Source organism: Lepidochelys olivacea (genome assembly GCF_965140295.1).
Source record: "Lepidochelys olivacea isolate rLepOli2 genome assembly, chromosome: 6".
NCBI classification, from domain to species: Eukaryota; Metazoa; Chordata; order Testudines; family Cheloniidae; genus Lepidochelys; species Lepidochelys olivacea.
The window spans coordinates 120787338-120806854 of NC_140416.1; the positions used below are offsets into that span (position 1 = coordinate 120787338).

Here is a 19517-nt window from a genome sequence, read left to right on the forward strand (position 1 = left end):
GCACCCCGGGCACGGGGCCCGCCACGCTCCCTGCCCTGCCCTGCGCCGCGGGGTGTGGGAGGCCGGGCCGGGGGCCCGCCGCGTCCCGGGGTGGGTGGGTGAGTGCTGCCAATGCACCCCGGCGGGCTTCACACTCTGTGTGTGTGTGTGTGTGTGCTGCCAACACCCCAGCGGGGTTCACACTGTGTGTGTGTGTGTGTGTGAATGCTGCAAATACACCACAGGGGGGTTCACATTCAGAGTGTGTGTGTGGTGCAAATACACTCCAGTGGGCTTCACACTCTGTGCGTGTGTGTGATGCAAATACACCCCGGCGGGCTTCACACTCTGTGTGTGTGCTGCAAATACACTCCAGCGGGGTTTCACACTGTGTGTGTGTGTGTGTGTGAATGCTGCAAATACACCACAGGGGGGTTCACATTCAGAGTGCGTGTGTGCGTGTGCTGCAAATATACCCTAGCAGGGTTTCACAGTGTGTGTGTGTGTGTGTTGCAAATATACCCCAGCAGTGTTTCTCACTGTGTGTGTGTGTGTGCGCTGCAAATACACCACCAGCTGTGCTTCACACCCACTGTGTGTGTGTGTTGTAAATACTGTACTCCCAATCACCTGAGCTTTTCCTTGCACAATATATTGACGTTTTCCAAATACTGCAATTGGCAAAGCTTTCCTTTCCACTGTTCTGCAGGTGTGTTTGTATGTGTTTGTAAAATGGGGCAAACACCAGCACTGGATGCATGTTGGTGCAAATGTCACAGTCTAAGAACTTTTCCCTTTGCACCACAATCTTTCTGTGAATCAAATTGTGTGTACACATGTGCAGAACATTGGTGGCATTCATCAGCAATCCTTCAGAACCCTGCAGTGGGAAGATAGGAAGCCCATGTTCGGACCATGATTGTAGATACTCTAGGACTCTCTTAATGAGGGTTTATTGCAAATATCAACTGTGAATGAGCTCTCCTTTCATGCCAGTGTGTGTTACATATTGCAGCACTTGTCAATGGGCCACTGACCAGGTAGTGGAGGAGAAACATTCTTTTCTCCTCTTAAGTAACAAAGCCGGTCTGTAAAGACCTTTGATTGCCCTTTAAAGTGACTCAGGGAAGCTTTCTGGGTGGCTGGGAGAGCAAGCCTCACCTCTCTTGCTAAAGGGAGAGGGATAAAAATCCACCCTCCTTTACACCAGTGCATCTCCACTGGGTTCGGAAAGCAGGCCTGCGTGGCTGTGGATGGGGCAGGCGGGGTTCCACACTGTTGCTGCTGCAGAGCCTATTTGGATGGCTAGTCAGACGGTACACTGAGCCATTGGATACTCATTCAAAAAAAAAAAAAATCAACCAAGCAATGCCTAGAGCTTGCAGCTTGAGAAACAATGTACCAAGTGTAAGCAGGAGCTTTGCATGAGAGTCACACAGAGTGTATTCTCTGCAAGACTGTAACAGCAATCCACAAGGGAAAACAAAAAAGGGAATATCACTGCCACCTACCATTATCAGCAAATACAAGAGGACAGGGGGTCGAATGTGGAAAATGCTCATATAAGGATGTCCCAAAGCATTGCAACGCAAGCACATTGGCTTGGAGCATCTCTGTGGATTAAGCCACTTGAATGAAGCAGGGAGAACTTGCCACAATCTGGGTGGAAACCATTCTGCAAAGTACACATTCCCTGTGGCCTGGGCTGACTCCTCGGTGCAGTGAAATGATGCTTTCCAGGGTGTGCAATGAGTTGCTGATGGTGATACAAATCAACAATTTGTGTAGCACATATAGGAAAAAAAAAAAAGTGAATGAGATCAAAATGGTATGGTGTAGGAGACCAGAGTGCCTGTGGAAATTAACCAGTCCCATGCTGCATTGTTGTTTTCAGATGGGTAATAAAATCACTTTGAAATTTCACAAATGTGAATGGGTCAGGCTACACTAGTGTAAATTCAAAGTAATTCCAATGACTGCAGTGGTTCTACTCCAGATGTACCCCCGTGTAACCGAGAGCTAGGCACTATGATAAGACCAATAAATAATAATAATGACCCGCTATATTACAATCATATGCAAATATTTTTTTTAAAAATGAAACATGAACTTAATATTTTGTATGCATAAATGATTTATACAATCATTAATTATTTATAGCATAATAGAACTGAGAAGCTCCAATCACAATGCAGGGCCCCATTGTGCTGGGCACTGTATAAACATGTAGCAAAGAGACCGTCTCTGACCCAGACAGCTCACGATCCTGGTTAATGACAAGACATCCCAGGTGAATAAAACAAACAGATGGGTAGGGGTGGGAGAGAGGGCAGACAAGACGTGACCATCAAATGAGCATATTTTCACAGAGACTAGCTGTACACACATTGTAACATGTCACCTGAATTCAGCCAAGCAGGCAGAAATCACAACTATGTAAGCAATTTCAGTCTCACTTGGCTGTGATTTAGGTGTCAAAATATCAGCAGAGTGTTTGTGACTGGTGCATATTTCATCGATACCAATTGTAAAACTGACTCCACTACATTTTAAATGAAAATCAACATTGTGAAAGGATTGTGCAAATTTTCCCTAGCTGGTGTTATGATAATGACATAAAATAAAGTAGTGGGCAAAGCCAAGAGGATGGGGTAGTTTACAGCAGTGGTAATTTGTTCTGCCGCCTTTATCTGTAGGGGTTAGTTTGAATCCAGCTTGTAACAATAATGACCAACAGTTGCCTCCAGATGAAGGCCATTTGATAGCCTAGGTACATTGAGTTCAGTGATTTCAGCCTTTTCCCCCACGCACGAGTGTCTGCATAAAAAAACAAAACAAATTGACACTTGTTGCAAACCGGGCTGGCTGACCCAGCAGAAAGACTGAGGAATGAATGGGAACCATTCTGAATTTAAAAGGGCCAAAAGTCAAAATCAGAAGTGGAATAGTCATTTTGTAGGGAATGTCATTCTTCCCATTGGACTTTCTAACCATTCTACAAAATTCTTCCTCAGGGATTTAATTTTCTGTTAAATTCTACAGGATGAGCCAAACAAAAACCCAACCCTATAAAAAAACTTAAATGCCGTAGGATTTTCCTATAAGGCAAGGAGATTACATTTAGCCTTAGCCTCCACTTACAAATGTTGTCATTATACCTATAACAACAAAACCTTTCTAGCATAGGTGCAGCTTATACCAGCAAAAAAGTGCTTGTCCTTGTAGAGCTTACTCTGGTTTGGCAAGTGAAAAGCACTTTTATGCCAGCTGTGTCGATACTAGGGCTTTTGGCAGCATAGAAATGTCACAAAGCTCCCATCCCTAGCTGACATTGCTTTCCTGCCGAAAGTTTCTAGTGTGGACTTGGGCTGAGTCTGGTCCCTAGCACCGGTTCCCCCATCAGGCACAGGCTGGTGGGGGAATTTGAACTGGTATGCCGGTAGCTGTTCTGTGGATAAATGGAGGACTTCCATCTCCACCAGTGTCGGTCCAGCACCTTTGATGAGCAGCAAATTCACACGCAAAATTAACGGTATTCTAAAAAAACGCCAAAATATAATCTCCAAATCAACTCCCTGGATGCTGTTAGAGGAAAACACCATCTAGTGGACAGCAGTAGTAAACACACCACTGATTGGTAAGACAACAGAGTGTTCCCAAGTCTTATAGAATCATAGAATATCAGGGTTGGAAGGGACCTCAGGAGGTCATCTAGTCCAACCCCCTGCTCAAAGCAGGGCCAATCTCCCATTTTTGTCCCAGATCCCTAAATGGTCCCCTCAAGGATTGAACTCACAACCCTGGGTTTAGCAGGCCAATGCTCAAACCACTGAGCTATCCCTCCACACTGGGTGGGAATAATGCAGGCCCACCTGATCTATATTGGTAATAACCAGACACCCCTAAACAGGGAAGCTCATGTATTTGGTGTGAGCTTCTGGTCTCCGCTCTCTACCTTCACATATCAGTTTCTGGGCAAGATTTACAAAGCAGATATATTGGGAACTGTCTGGCTAATGTATTCCCTTTCCAGAAGCACAGCAGCACAAATCCCCACATGCTCTGTGCCCTTGGCCCCTGATGATGTTGGGCTTTCTGGAGTACCAGGCAGGTCCAGGAGGTGAAGAAGTTTGGAGCCGTTAGAAAAAATGATGGCTACTGGGAAGATCAAATAAGGGGTTTGATGTAGGACAACCCAGGGCTTGGTCCCATACATCATAGCATCGTATACAGAGGGGATCTTTTACTATCCCCCATGGCTTGTGTTTTCTTATCATGCCACACAGAGAGGGGCTCTGGAATGACAACTGGGCCGCAGATGGGGTGGTGGGCAATGGTGGGTGGTGAAGGAACAGCCTGTGAGTCAAAGGAGTGGGTGTAATTGTGCAAAGCTGCAGTTGGAAGGTGGAGGAGGTGGGAAGTGGTGGGAGAGAGGTTAGATCAAGTGGAAAATAAAGCTGACAGCTGAGACAGCATGGCAACTACAAATGGAGAGGAGAGACAGATGAGGAAGGATGTTTGAGAGGCCACTGGACATAGAAGGAGCTGGAAGGAAGGCCATAGGGAGCTAGAAGTCAGTAGGTGTTCCCAGGGGGCGGGGGGAATAGGCATCTGGACAATGAGGGGATCTGGAAGGTGGGCCAGGGAGAGGAGCAGTAGAAATGAGTGGGGCCAGGAAGAAGTAGGCTACATCAAAGGGGGGGTGCAGGACCACTGCTGAAATGGTGGCCTTCAGAGAGGAAGGGACGCACTTAATGGGTGACACCCACAGCTTCCATCTGGCCCATTTTTAACAGGTGAGGCAGCACATTACGGGCCATGGCCTGATTCCACAGGATAGTGGGCGCAAGGCACAGTTGACCCAGAGGGTGGGGCTGGCTGGCCCTTAGACCCAGATACACATAGGTATTTTGGCTCCTAACTTCCATTGAAACCAGTGGAAGTTAGGAGCCTAAACAGCTTTAGGGATCTGGGCCTATGACCATGTCTCCACTACAAACTTTTGTTAATGCAAGTAATGTCTGCGTAAAGCCACTGCAGTTAGCATATTGCTCATGCATGTGCATACTTGACTCCTTCTGTCGGCGCTGATAGTCCTCAGCAGGAGTGCTCGTGTCGATGCCCACTACAGTGCACCATGGGTAGGTATCGCAGTGTGCAACTCACCATCATCCAGCACAATGCCTCCTGGGAAATTCTGGCAATGCATAGTGGGGCAGAAATGAGTAATGCAGGCGCGAGTAGGAGCCAGTGATCAAGCTATCATCATGCAACTTTCTCCCTCCCATAATGCCATCCATATCCCATAATTTTTTAGCTTTTTTTAAAAATCCCACACACCTGTGTGGCACATTTTGCTGTCTGCCATCTCTGACGGAAGGTTGGACCCTGCACAGCTCTGCCCTATTGTGGTAAGCGTTGCAAACACAGGACACACGATACAACGGTATTTGAAGAGCCACAAGAAGAAATGCAGCAGCAGGAGATATGATGATTTCATGGAGGACAGATTGCTGTGGGCTACAGCAAAAACCAAGTCAAGGTGGTGTTCATGGAGCAGCTGCAGATGGTGGGGTGCTGCTTCTGGGCTTGAGAACCAAGCCCTGACTGGTGGGATCTCATCATAATGCAGGTTTGGGAGGATGCAGAAGTTTTCAGTGCAAAAGGCCACGTTCCTTGATCTGTGCGCTTAGCTCACCCCACCCCTCCAGCACAGCAACACCAAAATCAGAGCTGTCCTAGCGGCGGAGAAGTGAGTGGCAATCGCACTGTGGAAGCTTGCAACACTGGATGCTACTAGTCAGTAGGAAATGACTTTGGAGCTAGAAAGTCCACTGTGGGGGCTGTTGTCATGCAAGAGTGCAGGGCCATTAATCTATTCTTGCTATGGAGGACTGTGACTCTCAGTACTGTGCAGGGCATGGTGGATAGATTTGCAGCAGTGGGGTTCCCGGACTTTGGTGGGGGTGATAGATGGCATGAATATCCCTGTGTGATGGGGTGTACAAACCCCACACGGGGCCAGAAAGGATTAAAGGACAGTACTGGGCCCAGGTAGCTCCACCCTGCCAGCCCTGCAGAGCATGCTCCAATTGGAGGAAGGGTTGAAAAGGGAGCAACCCAGCTCAGAAGTGGGGAGGAGGACATATCGACCCTGAAGTTTGCTGACAAGGGCTCCAGAAAAGCCTCCCCAAGGGGATATGACTCTCCTGAGCCCGGTTGGGGCAGGCAGTTTGGTTCCCCTTTCTTTTTCTCTTTATGTTGAACTGGAAGCTGGGAGAGGAAAGCAGCAGGAAGAAGTGACCCAGGGAGGGTAACTCACAGGGCAACTTCGGGGCCCAGGCACTGTTGACCCTCCTAGGGCCCTGGGTCAGAGCCTGGTGGAGCGGGTAGGTCCGGGCTCCCCTACCACTGCCCTGTGACCAGAGGGACCCAAGCCTCTTGCCCTCCTCTGATTAAAAGAGGGCCTGGACCGCAAGACCTACCCACTGGGAGGTGGCACTACGTGTGCTAACCACTCGGCCCCCTAGCCCACTGAGGACTCTATTACACCCTATTTTGGCACCAGGCCACCCTTGTCACAGAGTACAGCAACTGAAAGGACAACTTTTCTATGGTTATGCAAGCATTGGATTACTGGGGACACTCCACCAAAATCAACGTTGGCTGGTTAGGGGAAGTGCGTGACACTCGCATCTTTAGAGAAATGAGGTGAGTGAGGTAACAGCATTTATTGGACTGACTTCTGTTGGTGAGAGAGACGAGCTTTCGAGCTCACACAGAGCTCTTCTGCAGGTGTGGGAAAGGAACACCAAGCGTCACAGCTAAATGCAAGATGGGAACAGATTGTTTAGCATATTCTATGTGCTAACTACTTATGCTAAACAATCTGTTCCCACCTTGCATTTAGCTGCGGTGCTCAGAGTATCTTTCCCAGACCTGAAGAAGAGCTCTGTGTGGCTTGAAAGCTTGTGCATCTGATGAAGTGAGCTGTAGCTCACGAAAGCTTCTGCTCAAATAAATTGGTTAGTCTCTAAGGTGCCACGAGTCCTCCTGTTCTTTTCACAAACCAAAGTTAGTCCAATAAAAGAGATTACGTCACCCACCGTGATTCTCTAATATCCTAGGGTCAACATGGCTACAATTACACTGCATGTTCCCATCTTTAAGAGCACTGGACTGTTCAGAAAGCTACAAGCAGGAACTTTCTTTCCTGACCGCTGAATTACCATTGGCAATGTTGAAATACCCATAGTGATCCTGGAGGACCCAGTCTACCCCTTGCTCCCCGGCCTCATGAAACTGTACACCAGCCACCTCGACAGCACCAAGGAAAGAGTCAACTACTGGCTCAGCAGGTGCAGAATGACAGCTAAATGGGCTTTTGGCAGAATGAAGGGACACTGGCGTTGATTACTCAGAAGATTGGACCTCAGTGAAAAAACATCCCAGTGGTTATAGCCGCCCCTCAAGGCTACAACGGCAGCATCTACAGATAAAACACACAGAGGTGTCATTGTATTTGCAGTCACAATGGCAAGCAAAAGTTAGGTTTCAGAACTCCCTTCCCTTGTTTCCCTAGAGTTTTAAACAAGACGCTTCAGAGCACCTCTGCACAGCACCACTCTGCAGTCTTAGCTATGGGGAGTATGGCCCACCAGGAGTGAGGGGCCAGGAAAATTAGAAGGGAATCGTGCGGCTGCACAAAACAGTAAAATTTCACCCACTATTTCCATGGGTATGAGTACAGGGCAATGGCAGTTTTCCACAGGCGGTGGTGATTCAGCTGATATCTCATTCCTGAGTGTGACAAAGGCACAGAGAGCTCAGTGGTTGCTGGCATTTAGAAGCTGGCTGGGCTTGGATGCCGCTAGCTTGTTTACTGCAATGGTGCCTGGGATGGGAAAGTGTCCTACTGCAGAGAAAGAAAGAAAGCTGTGTGATGGAGTGCCCACCCCACACAAAGCCTGGAGGGGATAAAGTGGCTAGGCAGGCCGATTAACTGCCCAGGCTGCACCTAAAGAGAGAGACAGGGAGCAACCCAGCTCAGAAGTGGGGAAAATGGGCTCAGCTGGGCAGGAGCAGGATGGGCCTGTATAAAGCCCAGGAGCTGTGAGCAGCGAGGACTATAAGGAAGTATCTGTAACCACTCCCCGAGAGGAGGGACCTTAGGCTGGCAAACCGAGAAAGAAGGGGAAGCCAGAGAAGTAGAAAGAAGCCCAGGGAAACAGCAGCTAGCTTGGCTGCCTGTCACAGGGTCCCTGGGCTGGAACCCAGTCTAAAGGGCAGGCCTGCATTCCCTTACCACCCACTGGGTAGTGGCACAGGGCATTGGAGACACCAGCCAGACAGCTAGTCTGGAAGGACTTTGATTTTCCTGGAAGGGGAAGGCCAAGCCACGAACAGGAAGCTGCAGCTCTGGGAGTGAGAGGGACCGAAGGGTGAAAGAGATGACGGGAAGAGACACCACCAGGGGAGGGCAGCACCTGGCAAGACCTAATCCCCAGAGCCGCCAGGAGGAGGTGCCATATGCAGCGAGTGGACCCAATGACAGGCTGACATCCTTAGAAACCTTCAGGAGAGGATTGCAGAGTACCTGAATGTTTCATCGAGATCTCTCAGGAGGATTCAAGGGACATCCCTGTGCACATAAACAAATTGCTCTGCATCACCTCCCCGACACCCCAACACACCCTGGGCCACCTAACTCTAGAAGGGAATGAAAAGCAGAGAACAGTGCTACCTCTCATTGCGGTACCAGGACCTCTTCTAGCACGAATAAAATTGATAGCTGGGTTCTGCTAAGTTGGGGTCAGGTGCCATCTGTACATTTAAACATTGTAATGGAAAATGATTTCACACACTTAGCCGAGGCTCCTGCTCCAGCATCGGGCCCATCCGTGCTCAGCCGCTAGGACTGATGGGATTGCAGTGGTGTCCTGAACAGGACTTGGCTCACGGCATAGCTGGCTCTCCTGTCACTTGCCCCCGTTCACTTCCTCCTCCTTACCCTTCATGGCAGGGGTCTATGTCTCAGGATCCTTGGTATTCACAGTGGCCTGCAGAGGGGTGGTGGGGTCCCCGCTAAGTATGATATGCAGCTCATGGTGAAAGCGGCAGGTCTGTGGTTCAGCACCGGGTCAATTGTTGGCTTCCCTGGCCTTCTGGTACACCTGCTGCGGTTCCTTGGCTTTCACATGGGTCTGCTATTGGTCCTTGTGGTATCCGTTCTCCTGCATCCTGTGCAATCTGCTCATAGTTGCCAACTTTCTAATCACAGAAAACTGAACACTCTTGCCCCACCCCCTGCCCTGTCCCTTCCCCAAGGCCCTGCCCCCCCCTCTGAGGCCCTGTCCCTGCACACTCCATTCCCCCTCCCTTCCTCGCTCGCTCTCCCAAACCCTCACTCACTCGCTCATTTTCACTGGGCTGGCTCAGGGGGTGTGGGTGTGGGATGGAGTGAGAGCTCCGGCTGTGGGGTGTGGGCTGTGGGGTGGGACCAGAAATGAGGGGTTCAGGGTGTGGGAGGGGGTTCTGGTCTGGGGCAGGGGGTTTGGGTGTGGGAGGGGGTGAGGGCTCAAGCTGGGGGTGTAGGCTCTGGAGTGGGGTCAGGGATGAGGGGCTTGGGGTGTAAGAGGGGTCTCTGGACTGGGGCAGAAGGGTTTGGAGTGTGGGAGGGCTGAGGCAGGGGGTTGGGGTGTAGGCGGGGATGAGGGGTGCGGGCTCTGGGTGGCACTTACTTCAGGCGGCTCCTGGGAAGTTGCTGGCATGTCCCTCCAGCTCCTAGAGGGAGGGGCGGCCATGGGGCTCTGCATGCTGCCCCCGCAGCTCCTATTGGCCACGGTTCCGGGCCAACGGACGCTGTGGAGCCAGTGCTTAGGGCAGGAGCAGCACGCAGAGCCCCCATGGCTGCCCCTACACCCTGCAACTTCCCGGGAGCTGCGCAGAGCTGAGTAGGGAGCCTGCCAGGCCCACGCCAACCGGACTTTTAACAGCCCAGTCAACAGTGCTGACCTGAGCTGCCAGCATCCCTTTTCTACCAGGTCAAACCTTTCCGGTCAAAAACTGGACACCTGGCAACCCTAAGGTGTGCGTGCTTCTGACAACTCCGCAGTTGTGCCTGCACCGCCTCGTCGCCCCACAGCCCTGGAGATCCAATACCTCCTGTCTACTCCAAGCAGCAGCTCCCAGGGACAGCTCAGTGGTTTGAGCTTTGGCCTGCTAAACCCAGGGTTGTGAGTTCAATCCTTGAGGGGGTCATTTAGGGATACGGGACAAAAATTGGGGATTGGCCCTGCTTTGAGCAGGGAGTTGGACTAGATGACCTCCTGAGGTCCCTTCCAACCCTGATATTCTATGATTCCTCTGCAGTGTGTAGCCACTATGGTAGGCTGGGCAGTTGCACACAACAAGGGAGAACTCCTAACTGAGGTCACCAGGCTGGGCAATCAGGAAGAAGCATGCAAAATCATGGGGTGGTTTTAAAGGAGTGGGGGTGGCTGCTGGTCTCTGTGACCCCTGGGCAACGGAGTTCACAATTGTGACCAGAGTGGACAGTGTGGGGCATTGTGGGACAGATGCTGGAGGACTGTTAGAGTTAACATAGGTCACACAGTGTCTACACTCGCACTGCATCCATCACAGTATGTGGATCATGGCTCAGCACCATTCAGGAGATGGTTTTAATGCTCTGCTGTAATGGAGCACTTCAGCAAGAGACAAACTGGAGTGTAGACATAGGCAGATATAGGTTGACACAAAGTGACTTACATTGACCTAACTTTGTAGTGTAGACCAGTATAGTACACGCAGAGCCCATGGAGGGGTCTGGGGACAGTGCTATCTGTGCCATCCCAGCAGCTGTATTAGAAGGGTTGATGGCATTAACTCAGTAAGGACTATTTATCTCCCTGGTGTTTGAGGCCTAGTCTACACTAGAAAAGCTTTGGCAGTGTAGCAAGGCGGTGTGACAATACCAGTCTATACCTCGTGTAGACGCAGCTTATAGCGGTTCCCTGAACAAAATAAGCTATATTGGCAAAAGCATTGCCAGGAAAGCTGAGTTGACAGTAAGCCTTTTGCCAGTATAAAAATGTCATAAAACATCACCCCCAACGGACATAGCTATACCGGCAAAAGTCTCTAGTATAGATCTAGCTTTTGTCATTCTCAGTTCAGGGTTAATACATTCACGCCCACTGTCTTACTGCAACCACATCTCCATCCCACACTGCCGTCTGTCTGTCTGTCTGTCTGTCTGCAAATTACTGAGCCTGGGAGAGGAGCATGCGCAAATGCCAATGACACTGATGCATGCAGTATTGTTGTAGCTGTGTTGGTCCCAGGATATTAGGGAGACCAGGTGGGGGAGGTAGTATCTTGTATCCTGCAGAAGAGCTCTGTGTAAGCTCGAAAGCTTGTTTCTCTCACCAACAGAAGTTGGTCCAGTAAAAGATATCACCTCACCCACCTTGTCTCTCTAATGACCCCGGTGATGGGAAGAATTCCTCTGCATCCTGTTCTGTGGAACACAAGCACCTAGTCTCCCAAAAGGAGTCCTGCAAAGAAGATGAGGAGATCAGGGTTTGCCATAGTGGCCAATTGCTTTTCCCTGGAGCCATTCTGGAGTGTTAGAAAGCGGAACAACCCATGATAATAATGCTTTGCCCTTACATAGCATTTTCATGTAAAGCTCTCAGAGCACTTTACAGACATGCACAATTTCTTTGCCTTGTATTGCAGATGGGGGAAACTGAGGCAGGAGGTGAAGCAGCTTGCCCAGGATCACACAGTGAACCAGGAACAGAATCCAGGTTGCTTGATTCTCAGCTCTAACCCCAAGTCACTAGATCAGCACTGCCTCCTGACAATGCGGTGCATTGATTCTACTCAGTACAGAATCAATAACAGTTTACCCCGTAGGTGTTTGAGGCACGAACACTGGGGGAAGTAGTTCTGATTCTGATGTTTATGTTCCAAACTCTCTAAGTCAACTTCTGCTCTCAGTTATGCCACTGCAACACTATTGAATCAATAGGGATAGAGGGCTTAACTCAGCACTGAGTACAGTGGGGCTGCAGGGGTGTAACAGAGGGCAAGATTTGGCTTTCAGGATATTGATTTTACTCCACAGATTTTAGTGTACCTAGTACTTGGCTGCTGGACAAAATAAATAAACCCAAGCAGAAGGAGCCTGAGCACTGCACTGCATGTACATTAAAGAATTCAACAAATATTTCAAACGCAGAAGTGGAAATCTGACAAGAACTCTGTACAAATACACGAAAGTTTTAATTATTTGTCTCCCAAGGGAGCACAGCGGAAAAATATGAACCATGGACTCCATGCGCTGCTTGTGCTTCATCATCGTAATACCATGGGCACCTCAACGGCCTCTTCCATCTCAGGGTCTTACAGTGCTTTTCAAACAGGGAACCTAAGCAGCAGGAGTCACTATCCTCCCCTCCGCGTGGCAGGGAAGGAGCTAGAAAAAGTGAGGCACAGATAAGTTAAGTGACTTACGCAAAAACACGTAGTCTGTGGCTGAACTGGGAATTGAACCTAGCACAGTGCTTTCTCCATGTCTATCTTCGCCATTAGTTAGGACTTCTAGTCAACCAATGAATGCACTAGCCTCCATTTTTCAGGAGGTTTATATTTGAGGATACGAAATCCAGTCAGGAACTCTGTTGTATGAAATGCACTTTCCAACAACTCCCTATACATCCCGCACGAAAGATCCATCTCACAGACACGCTTATGTATCCGCATGTAACATGCTATAGTTTTCAATATGACTTGCAGCTAATTAAACAAACATGAAATGTTCCCTGCCAACAAAATGGAGCCATCTGTTAAACCTATAACTCAGTCATAATAAATGGTCAATCAAAGAATCTCCCATTTCCTTATGTTGGTGCTGACAGAACTCATACAGTTATAACGTGTTGACGAATGGCAACTGGAGCTGAGAGGATACACCATCTGCTGGGTTTGTGTGCACATCTTGCATAGGAACATATTACAAGGGATAATAAACTATATTCATCCATAGTACAATGAGCTCAAGACAGAACACCTAACATCAAGAGTTCGCTCATAGTTACATAGCACAGTTTTACCAATGGCTGATCTTGGGTTCGGGGCTACTCCGATGAAGTTTTACATTTTGCCACATTTGTGGAAATACTAATCTATTGCCCTTCTGCAACACAAGTAAATAAAGTAATAATTATCACCATTATTCATAAACCATTGCACCTATCATCTGAAGGAGCTCAGGACATTTGATAAACACTAATTAATTAACCCACAATGCCCTGGTGAGATACATACCCTTATAAAAAGAAATATGGGGCTGACCCACAGTAGGAAGCCAAACCACTGCCGTGCTATTGTTATACCTATATGCTTTTTTAATCATGACTGTAGGTGTTTATGGCAATTTTTAAAACAGAAGTGTTATTGTTACATTCAAAAGAAATACCCTGGTGCATAATTGGCTGGAAACAATCAGCTCAAATGATGCATCACTATGGCCCAGATTTTCAAAGGTATTTATGTGCCTAATATGCCCAGATAGTAGGAAAAAATTTCTAATATGAGTTAAATGGAAACCATTGCTCACCTCAGATGACACTATGTGACAGCATATCTATGTACGTAGACGTGTACCATGGTGTCCATCGCATCAGAACCCAGGTCTGATCTCACTAAAACCCAACATTAACAACAACATTAGTATCTGCATAATAAAATAATGAACTACAGAACCTCCTGCCTTCACTACTGGAATGGTGGACAGGGAACAGTCAACCAAATGCCAGGGCTTTCTGTTTAAACCACTTTGTATTCTGAAATTAAAATATATACTCCATACAAAAATCTATACCAAAGAACTACAGTAAAAGAATCATAAACTTGCAAAGTCAAGCCCACAAAGTCAGAAAAAACAACCTTAACGCCTCCCCATTGTGCATTATGACACAGTCCTTAACATGATCACAAGCTATTTTTTCCTGAAGGATTCCTGTCTCATTATGGGTGAAATTCAACCCCATGGAGAGAGTCGACAAAAGGTCTGGGCCCTACTTAAGTCCTCTGGAAGCCTTATTTTTTGATGATTTAAGTTTCAGAGGTGGATGAGCCTTATTCTTATTCTCTGAACAGGGCTAAATTTCACTCTCAGTGCACAAGTTGGATGAGATAGCCGTTCATGATTTATTTTTATCCTCATCGTTCAATGTGCGGCCCATATTCATAGCCTGCAATCCCTCCAAATCCACAGTGAATGAGGCACTGAATTATTTTTCTATTGTTAATGATTATTATTATTTCTGTTCTGGCAGTACCTACACGCCTCAACCGTGCATCAAGGCCTCCTGGTGCTGGGCGCTGTACAAACACAGAACAAAAAAACAGTCCCTGCTCTGACACGCTTGCAATCTAATATCAGACAAGAGATGACAAGCAAATGCACCAAAGAGAGGGAGCACATGGAGATGGTGAGGCAGTAGTTGTCAGCAGGATAGGCTGTGGTCATAATTCACCTATTCCCAAATCATTGTCAAGTGGTTGTTTTGTTAACCCCTGCCTCATGGACCATCACACGTCTATAGTGAATGAATGAGAGTTCCAGCCTTTCACGGAATGTTTGTCTCTGCCATAAGCCCATGGTAATTCATTGGTATAAGGTTGCTCATGAGAACTGGGCTACTGATGCTTAAACAAAATGAATAGACCTACCGGTCATACAAAACACCCCTCACAAAAATGTTCTGGACAGCTGTCTAATATGGTGATCTGCGCAATCCCTGATTAAAAGGAGCTAAGGAAAAATGGGCTCTGATACATTTATTTAAAGAGGGCGGGTATCATATTTTGAGCTTCCAACTTCAACTGTCCCCCTACATTTAAACACAAGTGTGGGCCCCAAGTGTGCCAACACTTTTGCACGCACTTAACTGTACCCAGCTGAGGAGACCCATTAAAGTCAAGCACATGCATGAGTGTTTGCAGAATTGCGGCCTTCGTGCATAGGCCTGCACCGTATGTGCCTGGTGGCAAGATGGCTATCTCCCATATCCTCTCATCATGTTTACACATAGTAGTCTGATTTTTCAAAACATCTCCAGTCAGCTCTGCTGGTAGTGACAGCAGTTTGTCTGAGGAGTCGGAGCTGAATGTGGGTATGCTGCAGGCAGATGGGCTTGGTGAAACAAGACGCTGATCTCTCCTGAGGCACTGTTCAACTGAATGCTTGAGGCCTTGGGCCCAGCTGTTCCCAAAGGGCTGAGAAATCTGCACAGGCTGGGAAATCACTCATGTAACAGCCCCTTTGTGCCAGCAATTCTCTTGGGAAGCTTGGCCCACTAGATCTTGGTAAACAAATGAGGGTGGCACCAAGCACAATCAGTGCTTTCTTAATTAATTATTAGTTAAATGCTGGTAACGTGCTTGGCACTGTACGAGACAGAGAACGAAGGCCATCCCTGCTGCAAAGTGGTTATAATCTAAGGGGGAAATTCCATAGGAGCTCCCAGACTGGATCACTCACATAACCTATCCAGTTGCTGGTCTCTGATGGCAGTCAACAGCAGATGCATCAGAAGGCAGCTGTGAGATAACCTGTCCTCCACTCAGGTTCTTCAGCTCTTTAATAGATATTGTCTTAAGTCCTGAAGCAGGAGGCTTAATACACCTTCCAAAATCTGTGTTATCATGAATTATTATAACTGGATATTCTTGATATTCATATAATTATCCAGTCTTTCTGAATCCTGTTAAGTTCTTGGCCTCAATGGGATATTGTGGCAGTGAGTTCCACAGTCTAATTATGTGTTGCGTTCCCCTTTTTTTCAAAAAAGGATTTTTTTTCATGATAAATTGTTAACATTGTCCAAAATTTTCATTTTGTGTGAAAATGTTTGTATATTTTATTCAAAAATATTCTTCAACTGGTTATTGGGGAGTTTGTTTGTTTGATTGTTTAATAAAAACTGGGCTCAGGTCCTGAAAAAATGCCAAACACCATTTTGATAAAAAAATGTGGAAAAAAGTTTGATTAAAAGAAATCCCTGCAAAATTTCAAATATGTGAATAATTTGTCTATTCTGAATCCTTTCAAATTAAATCATTGTTGAAATTTGAAACTTTTGTTGTAAAACTAGTTTTTAGTTTTCAACCAGTTCTACTTATGGTATGCGTAGGTCTGCACAGAGGAGCAGGCTAAGTGTCCGAATGTGACCCAATGGAAATAAGAAGACAAGACTCACTGAGGAGCCCAGAGGAACAAATAATTTTGAGTGACATTTTTCTGTTTCATGAATGTCTGGTAGAAGTGAGGGTTAAAGAGGGTCTTGGCTGTGAACAGATTAACTAGATTAGCAACTGGGATAAGAAGGCCACTTTATGCTTAGGAAGCAGCATGCAGATGGGAGATAGAGTCAAGATTGTTAAATCCTGTTCTGCAGGGACCTCTCACAGAGTCTGTAGCGAAGCTGGATATATTAAATTAAGACTCACTCCTGTTTCAAGAATATTGCCAAGAATAAAGTCTCTTTGCACTCTTTGCTGTTTTTCTGTTACTCCTCAACAGAGCTGCATAAGTGGTGGCTGGCACTTCTGCTTGACAACAGGCCCAGAAGCTCAGTACAAACAGCAAACTGGGCAATGCCCTGCTGGATTGCCTCACAAATAAGACCTGATGCTCACATGTGTAAGCCTCCGAGGGCTGCCTACATTGGTACCCATGCGTTCAGCTCAAATCGTGCATCACATGTTGTTCGCCCTACGGATAGGTCGTAAACAGTAACGTATTTATACACCCCCATTCATGGTAAATGCTGCCTCTCCAATACCCAAACTCAGCTGTCCCTCAGCTACTCTCCATGGCACATTCCTTGCACCAGATGGAAATACACAGAAACAAGCCCATGGAACCAAAGCCTGGGTTATCCACTCACTGTGGCAGACAGATGATGGGGTAGGATGCTGGCCAATGATAGGATGTCTGATGGCCTTCCACATGTATTCAAAATAAATGGGGACATTTCTCCTCCCTGGGCAGCACAGGGGTTGTTGTTATATATCCATTAAGTTGTTTGGTTTTTTCCCCCTAACTATATTCTTGACCATCTTCTCGAGGAAAGTAAAAGGCTGAAGGCATTATAAACAGGACACGTTTGATCAATCTAATTGGAAAAGCCATGGCTGGCGATTACTTCATTTTAAATTCTCAGCCTGAGTTGTAAGGCATCAGCCAGTCTTAGGACTTGTTAATAGACAGCTTTATCTGTATCTGTTTAGAAACTGACCTAATTAAAGTACTACAACCCCCTCCTTAGTGTGGATGCAGTTATGTCGCTGTAAAGGTGCCTACAGTAGCATAGATTATTCCCATAAATGGTCAGGAACAAACGGTTACCTACTTTTGTAACATGTTCTTTGAGATGTGTTGCACGTGTCCATTCTGATTTAGGTGTGCGAGCGCCCTGAGCACAGCTGTCGGAGATGTTTCCCTTAGTGGTATCCATTGGACATGTGCAAGCACTTGAAGAAGAATAAGCTATAAGGGGATAAGCACTTGTACACTGGTATAACTGCATTCTCTAGAGGGGGTTATAGTTTTAACTATACTGATTTGTAAAGTGACAAAGTTAAAGTAATACAAAACCACTGTGTAAACCAGCCCTTGTACTGCAGGGAGGAATCGCTCATGTGTGGTCTGATGTACAGGGCACTAGAGTGGGACTCAGGATGCCTGGGTTCTCCTCCAAGAGCTGGTACTGACCATGGGCGGCACATGGCATAGGTAGGTGAAGGCCGTGCCTCCCCAAAGAGCCTGGTGTGGCCCGGCCCACGCTCCGCCCGGAAGGCCCCCTCCTGCTTGCCCTAATGCCCTTCCCTTTTGGCCCCAGCCCAGGCAGGCTGGTCACTCGTCTTCAGGGAAGCGTGCTGGGGCTGGGGCCAGGTTAGGGAGGCCGTGGCTGGCCTGTGGCTGGGACTTGGGGTTGCTGGGGCCTCCAAATGCTGAGGGGCCCCCGGACGCTGGGGCTGCCCACTCTGCGCTAGGGGTGGGGGCTGTGCACCACCCACCCAGCGCTTGGGGGGCCGTGTGCTGCCCACCTGGTGCTTGGGGACTGGGGGGGCTGTGTGCTGCTTCTCTGGCACTCTGGGGCCGGGGGCCGGACGTCACCCAGCCTGGCGAGCCGGGGGGAGAGGCTTGCAGCCAAAGGGAGGGGAGGGGGCTAGCCTCCCTGAACCAGCAGGTCACCCGCCGCCCATGGTACTGACCTACTAAGCGTCCTTAAGCAAATCAGCTCACCTCTCTACACCTGTATTTGTATTTGTCTATGTAGATTGCTAGCTGTTCCGAGCTGGTTATGTGTATTCACAGCACGCAGCACAATGGGGCCAGATCTCAGCTGGTGTCTCTAGATGTGTCTGTAAAATAAATAAATAAATAGCCCCTGAATCAAGGAAGAAAAACTACCGGTATAATCAGGCAGTAAGGGGCTGAGGGGAAACACTTCTTGTGAAAAAAACAAGGAGTCCGGTGGCACCTTAAAAACTAACAGATTTATTTGGACATAAGCTTTTGTGGGTAAAAAAAACCCACTTCTTCAGATGCATGTCCAAAAAGCTTATGCCCAAATAAATCTGTTAGTCTTTAAGGTGCCACGGGACTCCTTGTTGTTTTTGTGGATACAGACTAACATGGCTACCCCCGAAACTTCTTGTGAAGATATTCAATTTGGTAGACCAAGATCCTTGTCACAATGATGAGACTTGAACAGAGTGGGAGGTAACTGGGAAATATCCCTGTGTGTTATTCTTGTCTGAGGTAGACACAGATGTTCCTTCACCAGTCAGAGGAAGTCCAGTCAAAATACTTAATAGGGAGAAACCCCAGCTGCAAACCCAGTGGCATTTCAGAGCTCTGACCTCATCCCGAGGCTGAAAGGAACAGCTCTCAAATCAGGAAAGTGGATTTCAGAAACTTCTTTCTGGGACTCCAAGAGTGGGACTTGTAGAAGGACATGAAATGTCATCATGGACAGAGGAAGAGTTTGGTTCAAACTGTTTCTGTAACAGCTTTGAAACGCGCCACTTCGGCTCATGCCAGAAATAGGTATCTGGGATGGGATTTCCTCAAGTGCTCAGTGGTAGCCCAACTCTGCTCTCATTGAAGTCACAGAGAGATTTATCATTAGCTTCAATGGGAGCAGTTAGTCCACATTGCTGAGGACTTTGGGAGATCCAGCCCCTAATGTTATATGGCCTGGTACTACATGCCCATGAAAAAAGCCAGTGGACACGGGAAAATGAAGTTAAACTGTCTGAAGGGGCAGGTGTCTAGGGGCCTCTTGAGCAAAATGGTTTCCTGGAACAGGCTGGAGGGGAAAATCCCCAAATTGCACTGAGTTCCAGGAAAATCAGGGGCTAGTCCTGGGAATCTTGGGACTTCCGCATGAAGAGTCCACCCAGCTATGTTGTTCTGCAGGCCCCCAGACTCCTGACCACAAAACAGCATCAGG

General features: G+C 47.7%; 1 protein-coding gene across 4 annotated transcripts in view; it reads right to left on the reverse strand.

The window, feature by feature from the left end:
- Positions 1–12273: 12273 nt before the first annotated feature.
- CGRRF1 (cell growth regulator with ring finger domain 1) overlaps positions 12274–19517 on the reverse strand; it is a 29164-nt gene continuing 21920 nt past the window's right edge. Inside the window, exons 7-9 of one of the 4 annotated variants that reach the window (XR_014712090.1) lie at positions 18305–18423; positions 17409–17529; positions 12274–13691 (exon numbers count right to left, since the gene is read on the reverse strand). Coding sequence is in view for 1 of the 4 variants with exons in the window: in XM_084631374.1 (XP_084487500.1) it covers positions 13670–13691 (22 nt within the window). In the remaining 3 variants the exon portion in view is untranslated. The remainder of the gene's footprint in view (positions 13692–17408; positions 17530–18304; positions 18424–19517) is intronic. The other 3 variants (XR_014712089.1, XR_014712091.1, XM_084631374.1) reach the window with 3 other exon arrangements.